The sequence below is a fragment of the Dermacentor andersoni genome, chromosome 6, assembly GCF_023375885.2.
Source record: "Dermacentor andersoni chromosome 6, qqDerAnde1_hic_scaffold, whole genome shotgun sequence".
Classification (NCBI taxonomy): domain Eukaryota; kingdom Metazoa; phylum Arthropoda; class Arachnida; order Ixodida; family Ixodidae; genus Dermacentor; species Dermacentor andersoni.
This window is the reverse complement of record NC_092819.1, coordinates 5818439-5843995: the sequence shown is the minus strand read 5'-3', so window position 1 is coordinate 5843995 and position 25557 is coordinate 5818439. Positions and strand designations below refer to the sequence as shown.

Sequence of the window (25557 nt, the reverse complement as noted above, 5' to 3'; positions counted from 1 at the left end):
TTCACTTCTCTTCTGTTGTCGTAATGGGGAGGCCGTGTTTATGGTGGTATGAGTCAATCATTGTCTTATGTGACAGACACATTTAATCACAGACGTGATACATGAATGTGTGTGCATACCTATATTTCCACAATGACCACAGATTAGGGCAATAAATATGTTTGTACCTTTGTTCAATATTGTGGGTCACCTCTACGTCATGTGCTAAACAGCTTCACTAGTCTCCACCTTCACAGAGTAGAATGGCACTGAATCTAATTATCTAAATGGGGCAATTCAATCTGTTCATAAGAAAAATATGCAAAACCAGAGGGTTGACAGGAATCACCTGTACTACTACACATCTGTGCACTTTCGCCATGCCAGGCACACTAACACACACACACATTATGGAGAAGCCCTCTTAACAGCCAACAATACTCAACTTCCAGACATTTGCTGGCCTTAGTGTGTGTTGTGCAAAGAAGGCTAAAAAAATTCTACATGACTGGTACAGTTTGTTTGAAAAAAGCTGTGGCTCTATCTGACAGTAGCCAGGGTCAAAGCCTGGCTTTATGCTATGCACTGGTTTGGTTCGACATTGAGCAAACTTCTTTGCATAATTTCACAAACAGGCTGGCGAGGAAACACAGAGATCTAAATTTTACAATAATGTTGGTGGGCTGCGCTGTTTCTTTTAAAGCAGACGCAGCAGACACGGGACAGGACTTTGTGGCAATGAAACTTTCACTAGGCACACATCTTACACCAGTGCATGTGTGCGTAAACTAAGGAATACAGACTATTTCGCGTGACACTGGCCTCATTCCACTTTTAATATGCATCACCACGGTACAGTGAATATGCTTGACCGCATAACACTGTATTGTGGTGAAGTTGACTTTCGGAAACTTGAATTGTGCAACTTCACACATTACGCGCTTTCCACACTTTGAAACCATGAATAAGAATGACAAAGGCGAAGTTGGTATCATTGCTGAAGGTGGCAAATATTTTCAATGAAATACATGGCACCGAACAGCAGGAATCTTGGCAACGAACTTTGAAGCAACTAGACCTAGCATTGCTGCAGTGGTTACGGCTGCCAGCGGATTGGCATGCGAGCGCTGTATCAAGCCTGGGAGATAATCAAAATAGCAGTGGTGGTGGTTTCGATTAATGCCAATTCAGACCTGCGGTCACAGACAGAAGACCGGAAAATCGGATAGCAAAGGATTTCATAATCGAAATTTCAGACATTCTTATACATTGGCTCTATGGGGTACGTGGAGGTGCCGTGCGTGGCATCCGAATTACCGGGTATGTCCAAAAAATTGATCGTTGACTGTATTGCCACACTCCTTCAGTGTTTGGAAAACAATGCAAGTCAACAAGCATCTCAACTTTTGTTTAGCCTTTCATACAGTACAATTAACTACCACAAATTTTGCTTTCATGTATGCACACAGGTAAAATATTTTTGTGTGACGTAGTAGTTCTGCGGAAACCCGCAAGGTGGAGAAAAGTAATGAATAAAGGGAAAATCAGACATCCATCCGTTCGTAGCAATTGCTACAAAGGAAACCCATACGGGTTCCTCGAAAGAAAAGCCTCATAGTTGAAGAAAAATTCGTCCTGGTCCGGGACGAATTGTAGCAATTGCACCTTTGTACCTTTGTAGGTACAAGCACCTTTGTAGCAATTGCTACGAACGGGTGGATGTCTGATTTTCCCTTTATTCAATATTTTTGTGTATAACAGTTTTGATCACAATAAAGTGGTTAGGTGATTTCTAGCATATGGGTAAGCTTAGCATGCTGGCTGGTTTAAACATTGTGATTACAAGATGCCCTCTAAATTTTTCATTAATCTATCCATTAGTGACTAAACACAGATCATATTACCGATATCAACAAATTATGTGTAGTGGCAAAAATATATTAAATTTTCGGCCGCTCTGTCTTGAACAAACGTTCATTCTGAACTGCACTGAATGCTGTTTTCATCACCAACTCACTCAGTTCCCATCTTTACTCACTTAAATGTATTCTCCAAAATCCCCCAATGCGTTGTCTCATGCATGGCAGTAGCGGTTGTCACTACTGTCAGTTAAAGAATGAAAAATAAGTTTTGAACACAAAGCAAGTCCCAGCACTAAGTTCATTTCTATTACATATATTAAAAGCTGTAATAAAGGTCAAGGGGCTCACCAGTGGCATCTGACAGGGAACGCTGATGGGTCTTTTTTGAAGACACCACCAAGAGCGAAGACGTTTGCTGGACGGTAACACGTGGCCTTGAATGAAAAAGTAAAAGACTATTCCAGAGGTTCACAACCCAAATGCATTTTACACAAAACAAGCACTCGTAATATGCTGATGCAGAGTATGATCTACAAGGGGCTCAAAACAATACCTATACAGCAAGTATCAAAGGGAAAAATTGTCATTCACCCAAGAGCCAGACAACAAAATAACCCCACGCAGGTTCTTCAGAATGCTACTTTTGGATGAACTACAGTTTTTCCCTTTCATTCATCAATTATGTCCTCTCGGTTGAAGGCCTTTCTCAACAATTTCCATTTTCCTATGTCTTTCACACAGTGACAGCTTTCCCTTGAAAATTCCCATTCACTTCAAGAACAAGTTAATTCTACCAGCAGACTATTTACTTACAATACCCTTGCTGTGTCAGCATAATGAAAGCAGGCATCCAAAGAACACAGTCAAAAATCTTGAAATTAGCATAATCGTGCCAACAAATGTGGCCATAGAGTCTCGGCTCTGAAATCTTTTCAGGTAGAGGAACAAAATTGCCTGTTTCCTAAGCTGCAAGTCCGGGAAGCAATGGACCATTTCAGAAACTGAACAGCGCAAACACCTGAGACAGACGCACAAAGCAGTGGGTGTTTGCACTAATCAGCTTTAGATGCGCTTCACCAACAAGCCCAAACCTTAATGGATTTTAAAAACTTACCCGATACAGGAAAAAAGAAAGGCGAGGGGGTGTGAATATCAAACATCACCGAATCGAATATCTACTAGTATTCGATTTCTCGAATATTTGATATATCCAGTGCAGAGAGCCGCCCAGTGTCGCATGCACCCTAGAGCCCTTAGTTCTCGATGCTGCCTAAAGCAAGCATTTCACTTCGTTTTCACCACAAAAAGACAGCTGTGCACAACCATGGACGCGCCACCCCGGCTGACATGGTAGCGGACTTTGTAACTACGAGTGTTCCTCGACGTCGGCCCAGTGCGGGGGTCAGACACACAGCACCCAAACGCCGCAATTTGCAGAACAGCACTGCATTGGCCTGCACAAGGTTTGTCGGGGTCAACAGGACTGATCGAAATGAGAATGCAACACGGACAGAAGGAATGGAAACATAACCAGCGTGTAATTTATAAAGTGCAAAGATTGGGTAGGTTAGGCACCAATCGTGTTGAATAAGCAGCGACAAACTTCACGCCACTTCAACAGCCGTCAATCTAACCCGCATGTGAAACCTCGGGATCGATCCCATGATGAGCCACCCCTTAAAAATATTAGCAGCAAGCAGTCTGCGATGGCTTGTGACCCGTTACCTCATCGGCCAGCGGTGAATTTTCGTCATGGCAACTGTGCCTAGGCCATTATCCTAATGGCACTGCTTCAATGGGCGTCGGTGGCTATAGTTATGGTTTGGTGCCGAATTGACACATATCTATTCACAGCAGCTGCACGATACTTGGAAAGCCGACCAACAGCTTCCCCAACGAAAGTAAGTGCACAGCACGGCAACAAAGTTGTTCACTGCCGCCCTCTCTGCGACACTGTATGGTGGCCGCACATCGGTGTCTTGTAGCTTCCAGCAATCCGTCTCGATAAGCTTTGGATTTACACAGCGGGTGCGAAAATTTCATAATCCAGTTGTATGCATTTGTGTGGACGACACATGAACGGAGGAAGGGAAGAGAAAGTGGGGGGGAGGGGTTGGGGGTGTCGCACGAATTTGCCGTGACCCTGAAGATTGTCGAATCTTTGACAAGTGGGAAATGGCGTCGAACCTGACAATAAAACAGAGCGGACAGTGCCTGCCCTTTACTGTTGGCTCCGGCAACGTGAGTCAAGTAATGCACGGTCCTTTTCTCTGCCGTGCAGACTGGCCTTAGGATAACCCACCTGCCGTAAAGTTGGGATAGCCCTTCCGCATTTTGGAGAAAAAAAAAAAGCTGGAAAGCAAGGCTTTCTATGCAACAAATAAAAAATTGCTGCAAAACACAGGTCCCCTATTAAACTGAGAACCTCATCGGTATTCCGTACAACAGGGCGTCACTAATTCATTAGTTTCCAAGGGAAAAAAGGCACTTGATTCTGTTCAACAAAAATTCTATCGATAAAAAAAAAATTCTTCCAGACGTTCATATACAGTCGAATCTCGATAATTCGAACTCGAAAGGGCTTGGAAATTTGCTCGAATTAAAAGAAGGACTTGTTCTTGAAGTATCCGTACACCATAGCACGATGCACGAACAGTGAGAGTCGTGAAATATCGCGGCGTGCAAGCACACAGCCAGTGAGGACCATGAAACTGCCCATGCTGGCCAAGGCTTGCTTCCCCCCCGATAACGGCAGAAAACGAAACTTCAAAGAGCAACTCGCCGGTGGCCCGGTGGCACTGGCGGCGCCGGCACGGAGACCGGTGAGGGAGTTAGTAGGGAGTTGAGAGGGAGGGCGAGGAGAGCATAGTTGCGAGGAAGGGCGAGAGGGAAGCGGATTTGCTTTCCTGCCAGCTCGATGGATGGTGCTAATCACTTCTGCCACCTAAGAATGCCACCGAAGAAGCGGAGTTGCCAAGGCAGTACTGGGCCTCCGCCACTGCTTCCCTCTGCGTGTCTGCATGCTTTTCCCTTTGTATGCTGACAGATCGGCACTGTGCTTACGTTCTTCGTCCTGCATTCTTAACACGAGTAATGCCTTATTAAGATGACGAAGTTATTTCCACTGATCATAATCATGATTGTGTGCTCCCTTCTGTTGTGGCGTCGTCGTGTTCAAAAGACATGGAGAATGAGGTACTGAGTGTCGCCTCTGCGTCCTTGTATTCAGGGTCTGTCTTGTCGTACAGAATCGGATATGGTGCGCTGTCCCCAACAACCTTTTCATCAGGAAGTCTCGGTTTAGACTTGCCGTTGTAAATAAAAATAAGCATGAACCAGAGCAAATCAAGCCAACCAAAATGCACGAGCGAGAGCTGATGTAAGCAAACGATAGTGCAAAACAAGCGGCCTGGTTGAACCAGACGCGAGTATGAATAGTGTGGTTGGGCGGGTCCGCCTGACACCAGTTCTTCGCATGTATGACACTGTTGTGGCCACTCTTACTGGTCTCCTCCACTCGCGGCTTGCTTGCTGCCGCAGCAAGCGGTGAAAATTCGGCCCAGGACCGATCCCTCCCGCGGCGCGCATTTTGCCACTAGTGCGACTGGGGCATTACGGCGTGACACAGAAGCGGCAATCTTTCCATTTGAGAGAGGGTGAAATTTCTGCTACATTTCTTTTGTTTTTTTATTGAGTGTGGCGTTGAGGGGGGTCTCCTAAGCTTTTCCTCTTTGGCGGGGTAAGAGCAATGCTGATCGGAGGCGCCGCCACGTGATTTCGCACGCTGCTGAGAATGTTGTTGAAGTGCGGTATGTTGAAATTAACCATTGCAAATGCTTGCGTATTCTATTTACCAGGCGTTTTCGCCCACTGGAATACATACAATTTTGATGGGACCACAGCGTCGGTCCGAATAAACCGGAAGTTTGAATTAAGTGTGTTTGAATTAGCGACATTTGCGTGTACTAGAACTGAGCTGTAATAAGTGCTGGCATACCCTTGAATAAGAGTAAGACAGTACTGTACGTCTTGACTTCTATTTACCCATGTCACAGACAGCATGCGCATATTCTTGTTACACAATGCTAGGAGACTCACAGGCATGTGCAGCACTGTACTTTCTTGTCCAATATTTGTAAGCATTAATTTTTGTGAAACATTTTCTGATATTCAATGTTTGATTTGATATTCAGCTTTTCTTTTTCTTGATTTGACTAGATATTTGATTTGAAATCTACTATTCGGTGTTCACAAATCCCTAAAAAAAGATCCTTGAATTGACCATACACTGGCCAGCTACCACACACTGGCCAGCCACTACCTTAGAGCCCATTTCCCCACAATTTTTTTGCATACACTTTACTGTGTAGCGATCAATTGACCAGCATAAGACTAATGAGGAGTGCCTTAAGCTGTATAAAACACATTTCAAAAGTGATTAGCTTTCTTTCGAGATATTCAGAGGTGTAACCTAAGCATTTTCAACAGAAGCTGTGGCACATACTAATATGTTGTTTTGCTAAGTAAGAAAACCTGACAGGCAGTTTTGTCTATTTTACTGATACATGTATACAATGTAATGCCTACAGTTCAATCATGCAGTTTTGAAGACATGGCTGGTATGGTTTTAAAAAAGTGCAGTACAGCACATTACAGCCCTTTAAAATTAACATAGTGCACAATGTTTCAAATGTAAAGTTTGACCTTTCTTTTTTACAACCTGCACTTTATCTCTTCCGAGGCTAAACTTCCTCAGTATACACAGTAGACTTCAGGTAATTCGACTACGGTTAATTCAATTTTTCAGTCATTTCAACCTCGACCGAAGGTCCCGGCTGACATCCACGCATTTCTTTCTAGTTGGCCCGATGCATGGGCCAACTCTGACCCATGCATTTCGAAAGGCCCAAGCGTTCGTTATTGCGATCCTGAAATTGGCATTTGCCTGATAATTTGGATTTGATAAAGCAGCACGCATATGCCCGACCCGAAAAGTGACTCCTTTGGTGGCAACGTCTGTCTCAGAGCAGCATAGGTGTCTCAGTGTAGCTTAGGGGATAGTTAATGCGTTTAACACGCGTCACCTCCTCTCAAAAACGCCTATTTTAGGCACACCCTAGGAAGACTTTCAAGCAATAACTGTACCTCACAACGTCTGATTACGATATTTGCCTTATTGTAACATGCACCTCTGTTTCCAAGAAAATTGGGCCAAAAATTGCCAGGTGCAATCGAATACGAAAACAAAGTCGCCGCGGCTAAGTTCGTCTGCTTTACCGCATAACACGAGTGTATTGCGGCGAAGCTAAATTTAGAAAACTGGCTGCTATTGCGCAACACGTACTAGGCCCCCGCCAATTTTTTTGTGTGGTAAAAATCAGTTGCGTGTAGGATTTCTACTTTGTTAAGAAGCTTAATCTCATTTCAACATTAGTTTTTACTTTGGACAAATACAAACTGGGAGCGCATTTGATTTGTGGGTGTACTGGGAGTGCATTTGTACATGTACTGCCAAATGAATCAGTAATATATTTTGACGTGTTTTTCTGAGTCTTGTTTAATTCAACCTACCGAATAATTTGATAAGTTTCATTGGTCCCGTCAGGGTCTAATTAAAGGAAGTCGACTGTACAAGAGAAGTTACATTCACCAAGACAGTTACTAATCTGGAGGCAGGCTCCCACCCAATGTCATGGCTGCCATTGTATGTCACTGTGTGGAGAAGCTTGCCTGAGAGGTAGGCAAGTCAGACGCAAGCAGTGTGGCCTCACCGGAAATCTTCAGAAAGTATGAGCTGCTTGAGCTGGTGCCCCTGCGAGCGTTTCCGAGGAGGTGCATTGGGGTCTGAGCAGAAGGCCGACAGAAGCCAGACCAGCTGCAGCGAAAAGTCTGTGTCCTTGCTGCACCTGCACACAATGGACTTTGCTTCACGGGACACAGTTACAGAAGCCAGAACAAGGTATGCATTTTGTGAGCCATAGCTTCTACGATGAAGCAGTAACTTGGAGGCCAACTTTGATTTGCTGCTCTCAAGCTACCGCCGGGCCCATCTGAATAAAATTTGTTGCATTTAAAGGGATGCTAAAGGCAAATACTAAATCGACGAACACTATTTAAATACCATTCCAGAAACCTCGCAACGCTTGTTTCATGCCAAGAAAATACTTAGTTTACGAGAAAATTTCATTTGAAGGGTCCGAATGCCTTTTTCGAAATTCAAATCTCCTGCCACCTAACTGGGGGAGTGTTGACGTTGCATACGCCATCACCACCCTTTGCTGCCTCGGTGAGTAAAACTCCACCTGACAGATGGCGATATCGAGCCAAAACAGTGTGGTGGATTCGCCGCTGCAGCTGCTTTTTGGTCAAGTGGCATAGACTGTTTGGGCATCGCGCGACATCACATGGAAGTTTAATTCTCTGCTACTTGCACTTTGTGCAAGTTTCACAAGCTAGCAAAACCAGCACAGCACTGCGCAATAACGAAACTAGTGAAAAGTGAAAGTGTGGGTGGCGCGGATTCAAGCAAAAATGAAACTTTTCAACTGCGCGCGTTATTGTCAAGGGTAATTTCAATGAGTTCTTTTTTTCTAAAAAATGAGATTAACTGGACAAGTAGCATTTTATTTCACTTTATAGTACAACACAAGGATGTTTTTTGCAACGAATGGTTGAGTATCAGTGACAGAATTTAACTGAAGAGTGCTTTCATCATTGGGCAAGTACTTGAGTGTCCCGGCGGAGTCTCTAACCATGTCCTGCCTTTACCTCAATTCTCGATTACGAAGGCCTTGTTCACAATAATATTGATGCCTTGGAGATTCTCAAGCACTAATCTATCACTTTAGCTTGATTTAATATCTGCCTTTAGTGTCCCTTTAACAGAGAAATATAAACTTCACTGACTGTTGGAAACAGAATTTTGATTTAGGGCCTCAACTTTCCTACAATGACTGAAGTAAAATTTATTTGAAGAATTGAAGCACTAAGCTTACTAGCACATAGGCCTTCACAAAAAACAGATGCTATAAGTCTGCAAAGTGTATATGCTAAGTGGACAAATATGATGCACTTAAGCTTACACCATACACAAAATTGCTACATTATTTATGCAATTGCTGCAAATATGCTACATAAAAATTAGTGGTAGATTTAAGAGTGGTGTATAATGTATCATTTCTGTTCGCTCTAGGTGCCTCAATAGATGCAGTTTATAAAATTAAGTTATGCTGCTGGATTGCATAAACGTGCACCTGATGCTTCATTCCCCCCCCTCCCCCCCAAAAAAAGAACTAGCTTTTTGGTAATTTCTATAATTAAATTAATGGCGTAAGTTAGCAATCTGCTCTCAACAGTCAGCAGATTTTAACATTTAAGAGCGACAGACCTTTCTAAAGTTGGCCCAGTGGATATCAAACAAAACAGTATCTTTAGTCTCATGTAACATATGTGTGTACCAAGGCAAAGCTGTCCTCATATGTAGTATGTATGAGTGGCTTAACGGCAAGGCCCATACGCTGCATAGCAGGAATGCGGGCAATCATGATCTTCACTGTTGTCACCCACAGCGGGGCTAGGTGTGAATCCAGGTGCTGCTGAGAACAGAGGTGGAGCAGCGCTGCAGACACTGACAATGCCATGAGACAATTTTCAGCTGCTGTCACCTACTGGAAACTGCATGCAGTTCAGAGCAATGACCACACTACCAAGGTCAACAGTACCGCACTTGCAGGAACCAGGAAATCCCGTAAGGATTTCCGGCTGAAGAGAATGAACGTGGCTTTCTGGATATATACAGTGTGTCAATTGCAAGTGGTAAAGTACATTTTAACCCTTCTTGATGTCACATAAATATACTTACACAATCCACCGAACCCTGAAAGACTGATTCTACGCAGTTTTCCTTTCAGTCACTGTTTGAGTACAGCCACTCTGCCACAGACACTTCAAGTATCAACACCCCTTTACCTTTGGACTAAGTAGGGCCGCAGGGAGTCTGCTATGTCACTGTGGTGCACATACATGCTGACAATCTGAGGCAAGTAGAAGTCCACATCAGCATCACTGAAGCTGAACATTCTGTTACCTGTGAGTGAAAAAAGGAATGCCTAAGGCATCTGCACAACAACATGGCATTACAGTAGTAGCAAAGAACAGGTAAGCACAAAAATAAGAACATATGAGGGTAGGCATCAGGTGAGCATCAGCATAGTGCATTTTAAGAAATCTGATAGTGAAAAAGAACAATACTGAAGCAGCAATAAAGCTTAATTTGTGTGTAAAGGATTAAGGCAGTCAGAATAAGCCTATGTCGAACTGTAGTGAAATATGATGCCACAGGAAGCACAAGTGCATCCATACAGAAGGACCACTCACCTAGGTATGCAAGCACCCCAGGCTCTTTTGAACGAAACAGGTAGTCTATGGCGAGAGGCATGTCAAACAGCGTAGACTCAAACAACCGTAGCAGCAAGTCTTTTGGCACCAGCCGTTCAGCAGAAGGCGTCGGGTCCTGCATAATGTGCCAGTTGTGCCACATGGCTTTCTTTCCGTATCCAAGAGGTGTGCACTTACACAACAGAAAAGTGCGTCGGGTGTTCAAAACTAGCTGGCAATGTTTTAATGCAACAACAGTAACAAAAATGTCCTAACTCATAAAATTTTTATGCAACATAGCAAAAGCTATTTATACATTGCAACCAAGATTATTTTTATTTTAAATACACCCTCCTCTCACTAAAATGATCCAGACTGCAACGAAGTGGAAAAGGCTACTTTTGAATTAGCAGGATAAAGGAACTTGCAAACCAAGTGTAATACACAAATGATTTCCTGCATCCCCAAACCATGTATACATACTGTCCTTATCTTTATGAGCAGGAACAGGTGAGCGTGTGGCAAATAGCCTCATCAGGCACATGCTGCAATGCAAGTTGCAAAAACAAAAGACAAGAAGGGCACCATTTCTTCTTGCATTAGCACCCAGTCCCTAACACTTTGTTATCTTAATGCTACTTTGGCCCACACTACCAATTTCATTTGAATATATATGGATGGACTCTATATTGTAGCTTTGAATGGCGAGTATGAGAGGTAGCATTATCACCCCATCATTATATTCCACTCGTGTGCAGGGAATGTGCAAGGTTGCACACAACGGAAGAAGGAATGGCACCGCTCTCTCCTTTTGCTTTCTAATGGCACTGCACAACACTTGTCTGAAGACAGGCAGGTTCGTAAAGATGACGATGGTACATTATTAAGAGGGCTTGCATCAAAATAAAGTAAGCCAATCATATAGAACCCGATAACGTCTTCTTGCTTCTGTACTGGCAAAGCAAAAATGTAGCTTTTTTCAACGTTTTAATATATTTAGAATGAAGAACCCAACAGGCTTACGCGACCTTGCAGAATCTCAGCTCTGTTTGAAGCAGTTGCATTAACAATTTTAGGTGCCTGTATTTAAACCACACACTTTATTACCTTTGCCCGAATATAACCCGTGACATAGAACTACACTTCGAACATGCTTAAACACTGCGCTGCCTTTTGTTCTCTTAAAGGGACCTTGAAAAGATTTTGACGATTTTGTACAAACGTACTGAGTTGTTAGAGTAAGTCTTTCTTATCATTAATTGATACATCTAAGTACTCCATGTAAAGTGCGCAATTTATTATAAGGCTTTAAAAATGTACATCGCTGCCAATCGCAGCCTACCACTCGGCTGAATTTTCAGCTGGCCCTCACCATTTGACGTAAATTGCCCTAATGACGCTAGTAGGGCGACCTATCCAATTGGCTACCCAGAGGGCATCATCGATAATTTTTCCAACTTTATGGTGAGCAAATGTTGTTCGTAATAGTTGGCATGTTAGTGAATTTGTTTCTATAGAAAGAAACTAACAGAAAGAGAATGCACAAGAAAAATTTCTCAGTACACTTGATCACGTCCGACACACAGCAACTGTTGTCTGCTTGTGTTACAACATGCTCCGTTTTGACGACAGCTTCGCGGTCAGTGTCGGTCTGTCTTCTCGTGAGCACGATTCGCTTTTGTTGCGTTATGGGCCGCAAACGTAGCGACTGGCAATTTGTCAAGCTGCGACATCGTGTCCCTCTGCAAGGCAGCAGACGAGCGGAGTGGCTGCAGCGCATCGAACTGTCGCTATCCGATGGGAGCCAGGATTTGTGCGTTTGCGGCCGTCACTTTACACCGGAGCATTACTGCCACAGTAGCGTTTCGCGAGTTTGGTATTCGGGTAAACGCAAGTGAAGGGGACCGAGCCTGGCCGTTTGACTGTGCCGTTTCCACAGGATGAGCAGAAGCAGAAACGTGAAGTCTGCACGGTGCAGCCACCTGATGGCACAGAGCTCAACCAAACACAGTAACGAAGTGTATTCTTCTTTGCTGCTGGTGTAAATATTTTGCAGGAGCGTAATCGTTAACACGCTGTTTATAAAAATGTTTAAAATGTTTTACACTGGTCAGAGCAATATGAACTCTTTGTTTGGCTGGTTAAGCTCTGAGCTACCAGGTGGCTAGACCGTGCAGACCGATCAGGCCACTCACGTATGTCTACGCTAAAGTTCCTTCATCAGCTTGAGTTTATACTTCCACCCAACTGTTGAAATGCCCAGCTCGCCTGTGGTTACTGGAACGCCAGACACGTTCAGAGCTGGGACAGAATGCTCGCAATGCAAGCTGCTTCGATAGCTCTCGCTTGGGGTCGACTGCCAAGCAGCTGGCGGAGAGTTTGGAGAGGCTTCGCGTGCGCGCTCCTAGAGAACCGGAAGTAGACGGCACGATGTGCCACCATGACGCAGAGCCAGTGAAAGTGGAGCTTAGCCCCGATCACTCCGTGAACGAGTTGAGGAGAAAATGCAGGACTATAGAGAAAGATAACTTGAAATTGTTCATAGCTCTCCTTATATGTGACGCTTCACACAAATTGTGGTGCGAATGATTAACTTTAGCTGTATCCTCCGCGTCTACAGTGTTTGTCCGAACCGTTTCAGGGGCCCTTTAAGACACCTGAAAAACTTAGCACTTGGATAATGCTCCAATTAATGTACACACGCTATACACACACTACACTTTGCATGCACATCAACCATAACTCAAAATGCTTAAATTTTTATTCCATAGGCAGCAATAAAGGAGCACTGATAAACACTGATCTAAGATTTCAACTTTTTTTTTTCCCTCATTTAAATGAGGGCGTGAACTCTCAAAACACAAGACTCCAAGACTGGCAAGCCTTGGAGAGGCTCTAAACTAATGCCATCTTTTTCTGCAGCCTTGTTTCAGTTTGGTACTAAGTGGATAGAAGTGTCATGATGCACAAAGACATCGCGACTAAAGCCTGCCATAGAAGGATTTTAATCGTGACATTTACTGTTGGAATAATTGAGTCACTCTGGCTTTAGTACATTTTGGGCCATTAATAGTTCTGACATGCCAGGCTTTACATATCCGAGCACATCATTTTTTTTGCTTACAAATAAGGGATGATGTTTGCAGTTCTTGGAAATCAAACCCTTTAGAGGATGACAATGCCTAAGGTTTAGGCACCATCTGCACCAGTGGTGCATATGGTGCCATCATCTCATCGTGTCACAGAAACTAAGTACCTAATTATAATTATAATTACTTCAATCAAACAATTACTTAGCAACAATTGCTACTCCATGACAGTAATTGAGCAGTTACTAAAAGGTAACTGATCACTTTTACATTACTCCTGCTTGAGCCACGTTGGCCTGCAGTATTGTGAAATAAATAAATAAATAAGCAAATAAATAAATAACTTCGCTTCCACCATTGTTAACATTGCACAGATAGAGTAAACAGAACGAGCTGGCCTGGCTCTTTTGGTGTGTCCGCTGCAGCCCCTGACACGTGACCTTCACTAACAAGCTTTTCGAAAAGCTTTGTGGGTTATCTACCCTCATTTCCTTCTGAAGAGATCATCAGAGAACCTGAAAACTCACTCAAGGAGCACGCTGGAGGGCAGAGTGGTCTTGTAAAGTACAATCACCATGTGCCCAAGATTGTGGTTTAAAAAAAAAATTATGGGATTTAAAGTGCCAAAACCACTTTCTGATTATGAGGCACGCCGTAGTGGAGGACTCTGGAAATTTCGACCCCCTGGGGTTCTTAATTGTGCACCTAAATCTAAGTACACAGGTGTTTTTGCATTCTGCCCCCATTGAAATGGGGCTGCCGCGGCCGGGATTCGATCCCGCGACCTCGTGCTCAGCAGCCCAACACCATAGCCACTGAGCAACCACGGCGGGTGAGATTGTGGTTATTCAATGCTGCGATGCTCGCTTCTGGGTCCTTTATGAAGTGCGGCGCTTTGCTGTTGCTGAGGCTCGAATAAGGCACTCCCAGTAAAGCCAATGAAAAGCTTAAAAAATTGTCCATTGGCAATTTCCCGGCATCAACATCCGATGTGGCCACTGCTATCAAGCCATAGCAGTGCCGGCTCAATTTGTCATACAACATCTGATGGTGCATTAAGATGAGGAAACAAACATTGAGTGCAAGTCTGCTTCTCGTGCAACACTTTGACATGGTTCCCAGTGGTGCAGAAAAAGCAAATGGACATGTCATGCTTGTTGCTGTTGGTTTTCATGCTTGCTGCTACTCACCTGGTTATGCTACTTGTATTAACACATTCTGAGTACTCGCTCCAAGAAAATGTTAAAATGTAGCTTTATAAGGTGCACAACTTCTTCAAGGAAGTGTCAATGACAGTCTCGGCAACCGAGCAGTACACTGCCACATATATAAGCACAGCTCGTCGCTCATTTGACCGATTGTGCAAAGCATGGCACATGAACACCAAAGAACAACAAAGCACATCAATGCACACTACTTGACGTCTATGTGCTGTGCCGAATCACTAGAGATTGGGACTGGAAGGGCACTGCACAGGTTACTGCTGCGAATTTATAGTAATGCATCCTCTCCAGCAGCGAAAAATGTGTATTTCTCAGCGCAACAAGCCATCACACTGCATCCTTAGCTTCATGTACAGTGGTTCACGTTTTCCTTGAATTATGCACTCCAAAAGCTTGTTGGAAATTTCACTTGCATGACGCATCAAAGAGGACAAAGTAAAATGGGCTCATGATTGGGAGAATGTGGATGTTAGGCTTCCAATGTTGAGTTTGCCACATTTGTACACCTAATTGCTCTGCGCCAATAAACCCTGCAGAAGTTTCTTTTCCCACATTGTATTTTTGGCACTGAAACCCAAGAAGCCAGCCAGCGCCTATTCAACTTGCAGCTTCGTCTGGGAGAGACATCTGCAGCCAGACTGCCATGGAGCACATCAAGAACAAGTACACTTCTTGCTGAGTGCAAAGCAGGACCATTAATGAGGTGAACGAGCTCATTAAATCCAGACAGTTAGACCTTTCTGCCCTTCATGTCCTGCATAGCCAGTTAAAAGTGACGAAGTCAGAGTTATCCGAGCTCAACATCGAGTTGGAAGCATTCATGATTGATGAGCAAGCTAAAAATTCTGGGGTTTTACGAGCCAAAACCACTATCTGATTAAGAGGCACGCTGTAATGGGGAACTCCGTAAATCTGGACCACCTGGGGTTCCTTAATGTGCACCTAAATCTAAGTAAATGGGTGTTTTCGCATTTCGTTCCCACTGAAATGCGGCGGCCGTGGCCGGTTTATCCCGCGATCTTGTGCTTAGCACCCTAATACCATGGCCACTAAGCAACCACGGCGGGTGACAAGCTACAGCAGATTATGATTCCATCATGGAATATAAAGATGCTGCTATCAGCGCATTGGCCTTGCTTGAGCACAATACTGACATGCTCAAAGTTTCCTTCTCGCCTCCAACAAATCAGCCACTGTCTGCATCTGCCAGGAACCAACCGGTTGCTTCCTCGGCAGACGTGACGCATACACAACGCAAGTTTGGCACCAGGTTACCGAAGTTACAACTTGGGCATTTCGACAGAACGATCACTCAATGGCAGTCATTCTGGGATATGTTTCTGCATTCTGTTCACAAGAACCTGAGGAGGTCTGACACATAACTTCTGTTATCTGGTTTCTCTGCTTGACAGAGCGGCTGCTCAAGTGGTTGCCGAAATTCAAGTGGCAGAATCAAGCTACAGTGATGCATTTGTAATATTGAAACAGTCCTTCGGAAAGTGCAAGTTGATCAAGCAAGAACTCTTGGAAAACCTAGGAATGCTTGGGTCGATGGCATCTTCAACTTCTACAGCCTTGTAGAAGTTGTTTGACAAGATTCAAATCAACCAAAGAGGACTTACAAACCCTGGGGTGAGCACTTCAACATACGCTTCAACGCTATGTGAAATTCTCCTAAAAGTTATACCTCCAGGAATGGTTGTAGACTATTACAAGTGCAAGAGCATCGAGTCCACAATGGCATCTGTAGGCACAGAGAACAGTGAACACTCATCTGAACAGGTGTTAGAGTGCCTGCTAAAAGTTCTTCAGGTAGAAGTCGTACGTAGGGAGAAATGCACTCGGACTAAGACACCAAGGCTGAGGAAACACGTCTTAAACACAATTAGAGCTTCAATATGTCGTCGACTCCTGCTGCAAGCGTGCTACACAACGCGGCAAAAGTTTTAGCAAAGCTTCTTTTGTGCTGCCAAGGACCATAGGACCAAACGATGCACCAGTGATGTTAGCCTCAAAGACAAATGCAGTATGCTCAGGAAAAATGGTCAATGCTTCAAGTGCATGACAAAGGGACCCCTTGTGCGAATGCCACTGCAGGATCTAGTGTACCGCATGCAAGCGTTGTCATGCTTCCACGATGTGCAACGCTGATGTTACCAAGAGCTCAATTTAGGCAGCATCAAAGAAGATACCAAATGTCACCATGCACGGTGAATGGTACAAAGCCTCAACTCGCTACGGAGACTCTCCTCCAGATGTTCCGTGCCTGGTTGACAACGTCGACCCATTGCTGTTACGTCTGTGTTGTTTTAAACAACGGCAGTTGGGGAACTCCTCAGTGAGAAAACATCTGCAAGAAGCTTAAGCTACCTTTGATTAGGGAGATTGATTAGGTCATCAGCACATTCAGACGAGCTTGATCCCAACACACTCGATTTGCAAAGGTCATCAGTGTCACGCTTCGCAGCCAATGCGACAATGCGTTGGTCCAAGTGGAAGTCGTTGTTGTTCCGTTTATCTGCAATGAGATGATAGAAGCCCCAAAAATGAACACGTTTCAGCAAACCATTGTTGCAGTGGGCAAACCATTGGCAGACATCGTTGTTTTGCTAAGCGTCACCTGCGAGCTCGTAGTGAGTCTCCTGATCAGGTCCGACCAACTATGGAAAATGATGCCCAATTCCAGTGAGATCGAACGGGATCATGGCAACAAAGCGTTAATTGCAACCAATACAAAAATTGGCTTGACTCTTCAAGGTCCACCAGATTCTGAGGCACAAGTCAGCCATCACACAAGCATGCATATCTGCAGCTCGACACTTTACTGACAGAGCTAGAGGAAGCGATAAATTCTAGACTGCTCACATACATTTCTGATGATGCTGCCGAAGGCAAAATATTCCCTCCTTCGCACTTTTTGGTGCGTAGATGTCTTACTACCCTTCCTCAAGCTCAAGTTAGCAAGAACATGGGAGGTCGCACAGACACACTGCACGCCTGGAGATGTAAACAAATAAATTATTTTTGGTAGTGCTCGTATAAAGAATACATTTTGACACTAAGAAGCCCACAGGGTCACAGAAGCTCGACAACAGTTAGAAGAGTGATGACCTTGTCATTGTTAGAGATGACAAAGTACCCACTATGTTTTGGAAATTAGCTAAAGTTGTTGAAATCTTTAAGCAGAATGATGGGCACGTCAGGGCATACAAGGTCTGACTAGCAGATAGCAGTGAGCTCACAAGGCCGGTTCAACTTCTTTGTCCTCTGCAACTGTGAAAGTGGCATTGTCGGCCGCAGAGGATGTTGGAAATCGTACTCATGCAGCGCATGGAAAAGGCCGAAGTAAGGAGGCCTCATGACCAGCAGAGTGCGGTTGTTAGGCTTGTAACGGTGAGTTCGCCATGTTTGGACGGCTTAGTGCCCTGCACGAATAAACCTTGCAGAAGTGTCTTTTCCCACAAAGCTTTTGCGATCAGATGTACAGTTGGCATCGACAGTTTATTGAGCATGGGATATTAGAAAATGCTGAATATCAAAGCAGTTCCTGACCATAATGAGTAAAATTGTATGACGGTATGTTGTTTGCATATACTAGTACAGGCTGCAAAATTAGTCAGCTTTTTCTCACATCCCGCAGCCCATAAGCCTTTGATGGCAACTGCCTATAAGTACCCAGGAATGTGGACAGAGAGACGTTTGGCTCACCATGGCAGCAAGGATTTCGCAAGCCTTATCTCTCATTTGAGTCCAATCAGAAAAAAACAGTTCACTTTCCCTGTGCTTTCTTTGGCTTCAATGTCTTGTGTGCATGCACAAATACTGCCACTTGTACTGCAGCACAAATAATGAGAACATTTATCATGTGCAAATAAGCACGGTGAAGCAATACTGCACAGTCATTTGATGAATATGGTGCAACCTATAATCAGAACAATTGTTCAATACAATCAGACAAAGAGTGGACATTTACCACTTCTTGTTATCTATATAACTTTCCCGAAAAAGAAGCAGTATTAAGCAAATTTAAGAAGCCCCGTGTACAAGGTGAACAACTCAAACAACATTTTGTGGTTATATGGCCGTAACCCTTCCTGATATACAGTAAAATCGAAGAATTGATTGTTCAGCTAGTTGGTTTTCCATAAGTGAACTAGTATATAAAAACCACAGAGACATGAGAGGTGGACAAAGACAAGCGCTACTCACAGCTGTTTAATGGAAGGACGGAACTGTACATATATATCCTCTTGTTACGCATGCGCATACCAAGCAAAAAGAACAGGCGCATGCACATCAAAGGCAGCTGAACAAGAAGTCAAATTCAGCATCACGTAATGAGATAGAAGGCTCACTTTACGCCTATCTATTCTTCTTCATAAAGAAGGCCTCAAGTGAAAGTCTAGAAGAGGTGTTGCTGCTTTTACCCAGAATGGTAGCCTCAGAAAATCGAGCGTCACACCCTTACATGGTAACATGAGCCGCCACATGTGTGCCCTTATCTTCCTTTTTCTTTACTTTTTTCGCATGTTCCCTTAAACAGTCATTCACGCAACGCTCGGTTTGCCCAGTCTACAGCTGCCCACAAGGTTGCAAGGGAATTGCATATACAACCCCTCTGGAGCACTTAAAGGGCTTCTCATGCCTAGTGCGGTAAACCCACCTGCTCTCACAGCAAACTCTAGGGCACAGCTTTAAAAGCTTGTTGGGCACAGAAAAAAAAGAAAAAAGAGGAATACCGTGACAGTTAGCAACCTAATTAAGGTTGTGCGACACCTTGTCCATAACCTCCAGTCTCACCTTCGGTCGTTAGACCTCTGCCCTTGCCCTTCATGCTCCAAGCTTTACTTTTTGCAGGAGAGACTCTGCTATGGCATTGACGACCGTCAAAGGGAAACCAGTAGCCAAAAGGCATCCAACTTGGTTTGATAAGCATTGAATTTGATGCATGCATGATTTTCGCAGAGCTGATTCCAAGCAAAGACAACCTACTGCTTGCTTCACCACCTTAGAATGTGCGGAATCATATGGCAGCAATTGCTTCAAGGCTCACAGTTGATAAGCCCAGCAGACATGACCAAATTCAAGCAGCCTTAAACCTAAGAACTGCAGGCCTGTGGCGTCCAGAGGTTCATGCGTAAAAAGGAGCCCTTGGATTTGGTTGTCAAAAGCTTTCAAAATGAAAGCAGGGGATGTAAAGTCACCCTTATTGTTTAAAAGCACTAAAAAATCATTAAGATACATAAAAACCTTTAAAACCTGCCTCCCATTAAAAACAAGCTCCAAAGACCTATCAACAAAAGACAAAAAAATTTCGCACAATATAGGAGCGACACATGAACCTATACACACTCCCCAGTGTTGCAGATATGGCTGCTCGTTGAAAAGAATAAAAGTCGCACTTAAATAAAGCTCGAGTAATGTTAAAAAGCTGTCCACTGACAGGCCCGCTGAGTTCTGGAAGTCGACCACATCCGTGTACTCAATACCTCAATGTATCAGGGTACCCTTAAGGAAACCGTAAGCTTATCCTGAGGAATAGAGTAGAATAGATCTCCTACGTCAACAGAAAAGCCATATTTAATGCCGTCATTACACTTAACAAGTTGTGCAACCTGCAAATAACTTTTCACATGGAAAGGATCGTCCACATGTAGCTTCTTATGCTTTTTCAAAAGAAAAAGGCTCACACAGCGCTGCCATGCCCCATGCTCGCTAACAACAGTTCTGAAAGGAATATCGGGCTTGTGCATTTTTGCAGTAAAGAAAACCCTCAAACAGCTTTCTTTGCTGTTTTTGATTCCTTTAGCAAAAATTGGTCAAGTCCAAATTTTTGCAGAACCCTACGAATCTTGACTTGACCTCAACAGCACTCTTACTGACAGGAACGAAATTACTATTCACTGCAGCCAGCGCTTTTTCGTTAAACCGGCCATTTGGCAACACAACAAAACGACCTTCCTTATCCGACTGCAACAGCATAAGCTCTTTATGTTTGAAAAACTTCACTACACCTTCTGATCTCTTTTTAGCGTGAACGTCAGTAGCCCTGCTTGAACACTTTGAGATGCAGAACATTCCCTTCTTCACATACTGGTCATAGTCCTCTTGGCTACACTTTACAGAAATGTCTCAGTTGAGCCCTACCAGGTCGTGGGGCCAGACGGAGGGTGGAACAACATACCGTATTTACATGATTGTAAGTCGACTCGAATGTAAGTCGACCCCCCATATCGCGTGTGACAAGAAAAAAAGAAGAAAAAAAAGAAGAGCATACCCGAGGGTGCATTCGATAACGAAAATTTATTTGTAGGTGACATGGTCACTGGACTACACTTCTTCACTTGTGCCACTGTCCTCACTAGCGCTGCCATCATCATCGCTGCTACAGTCCCATAGCGCGTCGTCGTCCAGCGAAATTCCACATTTGGCAAACGACCGCACCACAACATCTTGTGGAACAGCAGCCCAAGCCAAATGCACCCAACCACACGCAGCTGTCAGGGAGGCTCTTTTGACAGGTGCGGTTGGCGTAAGTTCGCAGTCTTCTGCAGCCAGCCACTCGTTGTACTCACAGCGGAGCAGGTCCTTAAAAGGCGAAGATCCGGGCTTGTTTCATGACCATGTCGCACTTCGCTGGCAGGAACCGATCCTGCATTTCAGCGACGTACTCCGCAAGCTTGGCCTACAGCTCTGGAAAGCGTCCAGACTTCGGCCCGTAGGAAGTTCTTCACTTGCCATCACAGGTGAAAATTTAGCTTCGCTTCAATCGCCACTCTCACACCCCCCATTCAGAAACATCGAACTTGCGGCCTTCTGCACAGTGATTTGTTTCTTCAGTGTAAAGGATGGCAGCCCTCTTGAACGTTCGAAGTTTCTGAACGGGTGGTGCGAGAGAGGGCAACCTGGATCTATGTCTACTGCTTCCGCTATCAATCTCGGCCTCAGTCTACAAAAGGATTCCTCGGCAAGCACTTCACTGGGGCACAGCACTGATGCAGGAATGGCGCACTCACCCTTATTAATGTTCCAGGTTAGATGCCTTGATTGTTTTTCCGTTCGGAGTAGCAACCGTTGCCTATTCGTGGTGTTGTGCCCCACTGAGCTCCCTAACTTGTGTAAGCATTGTAGCAGCTGTATAGCAATGTGTGTTAAAATAATGGCTCTGCTTCTATCTGGCGATGTTGAGACAAATCCAGGACCTTCTACCGAAGAAATCTTAACAACTGTTTTAGAAAGCGTAACAAGGATTGAAAGTGGACAGGCACATATGGGCAGTGATTTACATGCGCTTAAGTATTGGCAAGTATCTGTCAACGCAGGGCTGCAACAGTTATCTTCAAGAATACGTGTTCTTGAGGTTGACACGTCATTGCTGAAAAAAAACCAAGGCGCATTGCTACTCCACTCGCCTGAAGCTATTAATTCTATATCTGAGCAAATTAAGACTATTGAATCAAGGTGCGATGATACGGAAAATCGACTAAGGCGATGCAATCTCTTTTTTGACATCCCCGACGATTCCAATGAAACGTGGTCAGCGTCAGAAGGCAAAGTCATTGATGTATGTTCAAAGGAACTCAGCATTACAATTGAACCTTCGCAAGTCGACCATGCGCATCGTCTTGGCAAATACCAAGTGGGTAGATGTAGATCGATCATTACTGAATTCACCCTTTACAAGGATAAACAAAGAGTAATTGAAAAAGGTTATAAGTTCAAAAATAAATATTTTGCTGTTTGCAAGGACTTTTCATTGCAAACACGAGTAGCCAGAAGAAAGTTAATAGAATTTGCGAAGTCCAAAAATGTGCCGCTTAAGGTAGCCGTCGATAAACTGCGCATAGAGAATACCGTGTTCACTTACTGCCCTGACACTGACAGCATTATTCAATCATCTAGATAGCAGTTTCAAAGGCCAGCAATAACATCAGATTGTCATCCACCTCACAATCAAAGTGTCCATAATGCTGTAGCGCAGATTTCGATATCTTTCACAAATATGTGCAGTTTACTCCCAAAACGTGTTGAAGTTTGCTCGCATCTAAAAACCAGCAATTGTGATATTCTACTACTTACAGAAACATGGCTCCCCTCCGATATCGCTGATAACAAAGTCCTACAACCATTGGTTGGCTACAGCATCTATCGCAAGAACAGTGACGGAAGAAGGGGCGGCGGGGTATTGATAGCCTTAAAAAAAAAAAAAACATTACTGCCTTTCCTTCTGAAATTTCAAGCCCGTTTGAAATAACCTGGGTCTGCGTTCCATCTTCACATTCTAAGAATGTATTTGGAATATGTTATCAACCACCAGGAAGCACAGAAACGTTCACGTCTTATATGTATGAAAATCTTTGCGAAATTACTACAATATTTTCAAAAGCTAACATATTCTTATTTGGTGATTTTAATTACCCCGAAATTGACTGGGCTAACCTAACGTCCCCCTGCCAACACTCCAACGATTTCATAGCACTTGCACTAGACTTTTCTCTAGTGCAAATGATTAAGAAACCCACCCATGGCAATAATGTCCTTGACCTCGTTCTCACATCTATCCCTGAAACAGTTGCATCAGTTTCTTTGATGCCTGGTTTTAGTGATCATCTACTCGTTGAACTTACAAACGCACTACGACACCTAAGCGCATATTTAATTATAAGAAGGCCGATTTCACTGCCATCAACATAGGTTTAGAGAATTTCTACAGCTCGTTCATACGTAACTTTGTTTCCCGACCTGTTGAGGAAAGCTGGAAACTCTTTATGGAAACACTAATGCAGTTTACACATGCTCATATTCCGCTGATTTACTTCCGGGTAAATAGTTCAAAACCACAGTATCACAGGATGCTACGCTCATTAAAAAATAAAAAGAAATGCCTGTTCAGAATTGCTAAGTGGCAAGGAACCCCAGTGGCGTGGTTAAAACATAAAGAGTCAGAGTCAAACAACCAGTCATACTCTAGGGCACATAAAGAGTCAAACAACCAGTCAAAGAGCTAATATTGCTCTAACCAAGTGTAAAACATTTTAAACATTTACAAAAACAATGTGTTAATGATTACACTCATGCGAATAATTTACACCAGCAGCAAAGAAGAATACATTTTGTTATTGCTACGGTATTTGGTTGAGCTCTGTGCCACCGGGTGGCTGTACCGTGCAGACCATTCACATTTGCGCTTGTGCTTACCCGAATACTGAACTCGCGAAACACTATTGTGGTAGTAATCCTCCGGTGTAAAGGAACAGCCGCAAGTGCGCAAATCCTGACGCCGATCGGATAGCAGCAGTCAGATGCGCTGCAGCCACTCCGCTCGTCTGCTGCCTTGCAGAAGGACAGGGGCGTCGCAGCTTGACATATTGCCAGTCGCTACATTTGCAGCCCAGAGCACAACAGAGGCAAATCATGGTGCTCGCGAAAAGCCTGAGACCAACAATGAGTGCGGAGCTCTCGCCAACATGGAGCACGTTGTAACACAAGCAGACGACAGTTGCTGTGTGTCGGACGTGATCAAGTGTACTGAGAAATTGTTCTTGTGCATTCTCCTTCTGTTAGTTTCTTTTTATAGAAACAAATTCACTAACATGCCAACTATTACGAACAACATTTGCTCACCATAAAGTTCGAAAAGTTATCAATGACGCGCCCTGGACAGCCAATTGGGTAGCTCGCCCTACTAAGGTCTTTAGGGCAATTTTTACGTCAAATGATTACGGGTGGCTTAAAATTCAGCCGAGTGATGTGCTTCAATTGGCAGCGATGTACATTTTTAAAACCTCATAATAAATTATGTTTTATGCGGAGCACTTGGATGTATCAATCAGTGATCAGAAGGACCTACTCTAACGACTCAGTATGTTTACACAATATCATCAAAATCGTTTCAGGGTCCCTTTAAGAACACAAATGATCTTGTATGCCAAATAACATTTAAACCTTAAATTCTCGGGTTTTACGTGCCAAAACCGTGATGTGATTATGACTTGCACCGTAGTGGGGGACTCCGGGTTACTTTTGACCAGCTAGGGTTCTTTAACATGCACACAATGCATGGCACACGGGTGTTTTTGCATTTCGTCCCCATCAAAATGCAGCTGCCGCAGCCAAGATTTGATCCCGTGACCTCGGGCTTACCAGCACAACACCAAAGCCACTACAACACCACAGTGGGTCAAATAACACTTCTATGGCATTGTTGGAATATAAGGCCACAGTTTTCTGGTCAGAAACAAATGGGTGAACCTTTATACTTGCCTCTTGCACTGGTGAGTGGACCTCGTCAATGACCCCTTGAACTGGTGGCCGCAAAGTCAACTGGCAGGGTGGCACTGGCGCCACTGTGCCGCTGGCTGCATCTACATTTACGCGAGAAGTCCGGTCACCATCATCCGAGTTGAAGATGCCACTGTCATCCGATGCCAAACTGCGGCGGTCTGCCGTGTCACCACCACTGTGGTGTGCAGGGCTCAGCACACGCATGGCCGAGTCCAGGCTCAGATTGCGCTGGTGCTGTTGATGGTGAGGCCTCCGTGGCATGTGGTTACTGGACGCAGATGAAGGTGGCGTGACTGCATGAGCTATGCCAGGCAAGGGCCCAACGTGACCTCGCAAGTCCAGGCTTGAGTGGCGTGCATGATGCAGCATTGCGCTTGATGACAAGGCAGGCTTGGAGTGCACCAGGACAGGAGATGGAATCGGGCACGAGGCACAACATGTGACCACCTCTTCACTTTCCATGCTTTCCACTCATCTGCAGGTCACACCGATGGATGGAAGCCCAACATGTATTAGTCTCGATACTCAAGTGCACAACTAGCACACTGTTAGTAGCAGCTTGTAAGAGCTTGTAGCAGTACGATGGAAATGATTAGTAGTGGCTCTTGCAGTAAATCTGCGTAATTCACGGCTAAATTCTGAGGTTAAACCATGCTGCATTTTAAAGGCTGTTGCCAACAGCCCTACGTCTGTACTGTGCGATAAACTGGGTCCATGGTTCAGGTGACTAAATTTTGCAGGCAA

The 25557-nt window shown here is 44.3% G+C and overlaps 1 protein-coding gene across 1 annotated transcript in view; it reads right to left on the bottom strand.

Moving 5' to 3' along the window:
• fwd (phosphatidylinositol 4-kinase beta fwd) overlaps positions 1-25557 on the bottom strand; it is a 151119-nt gene that overhangs the window by 105518 nt on the left and 20044 nt on the right. The window contains exons 2-6 of the mRNA XM_050170317.3: positions 24793-25288; positions 10218-10353; positions 9810-9927; positions 7613-7747; positions 2190-2275 (exon numbers count right to left, since the gene is read on the bottom strand). Coding sequence (XP_050026274.1) covers positions 2190-2275; positions 7613-7747; positions 9810-9927; positions 10218-10353; positions 24793-25275 — 958 coding nt within the window. The 5' untranslated portion in view covers positions 25276-25288. The remainder of the gene's footprint in view (positions 1-2189; positions 2276-7612; positions 7748-9809; positions 9928-10217; positions 10354-24792; positions 25289-25557) is intronic.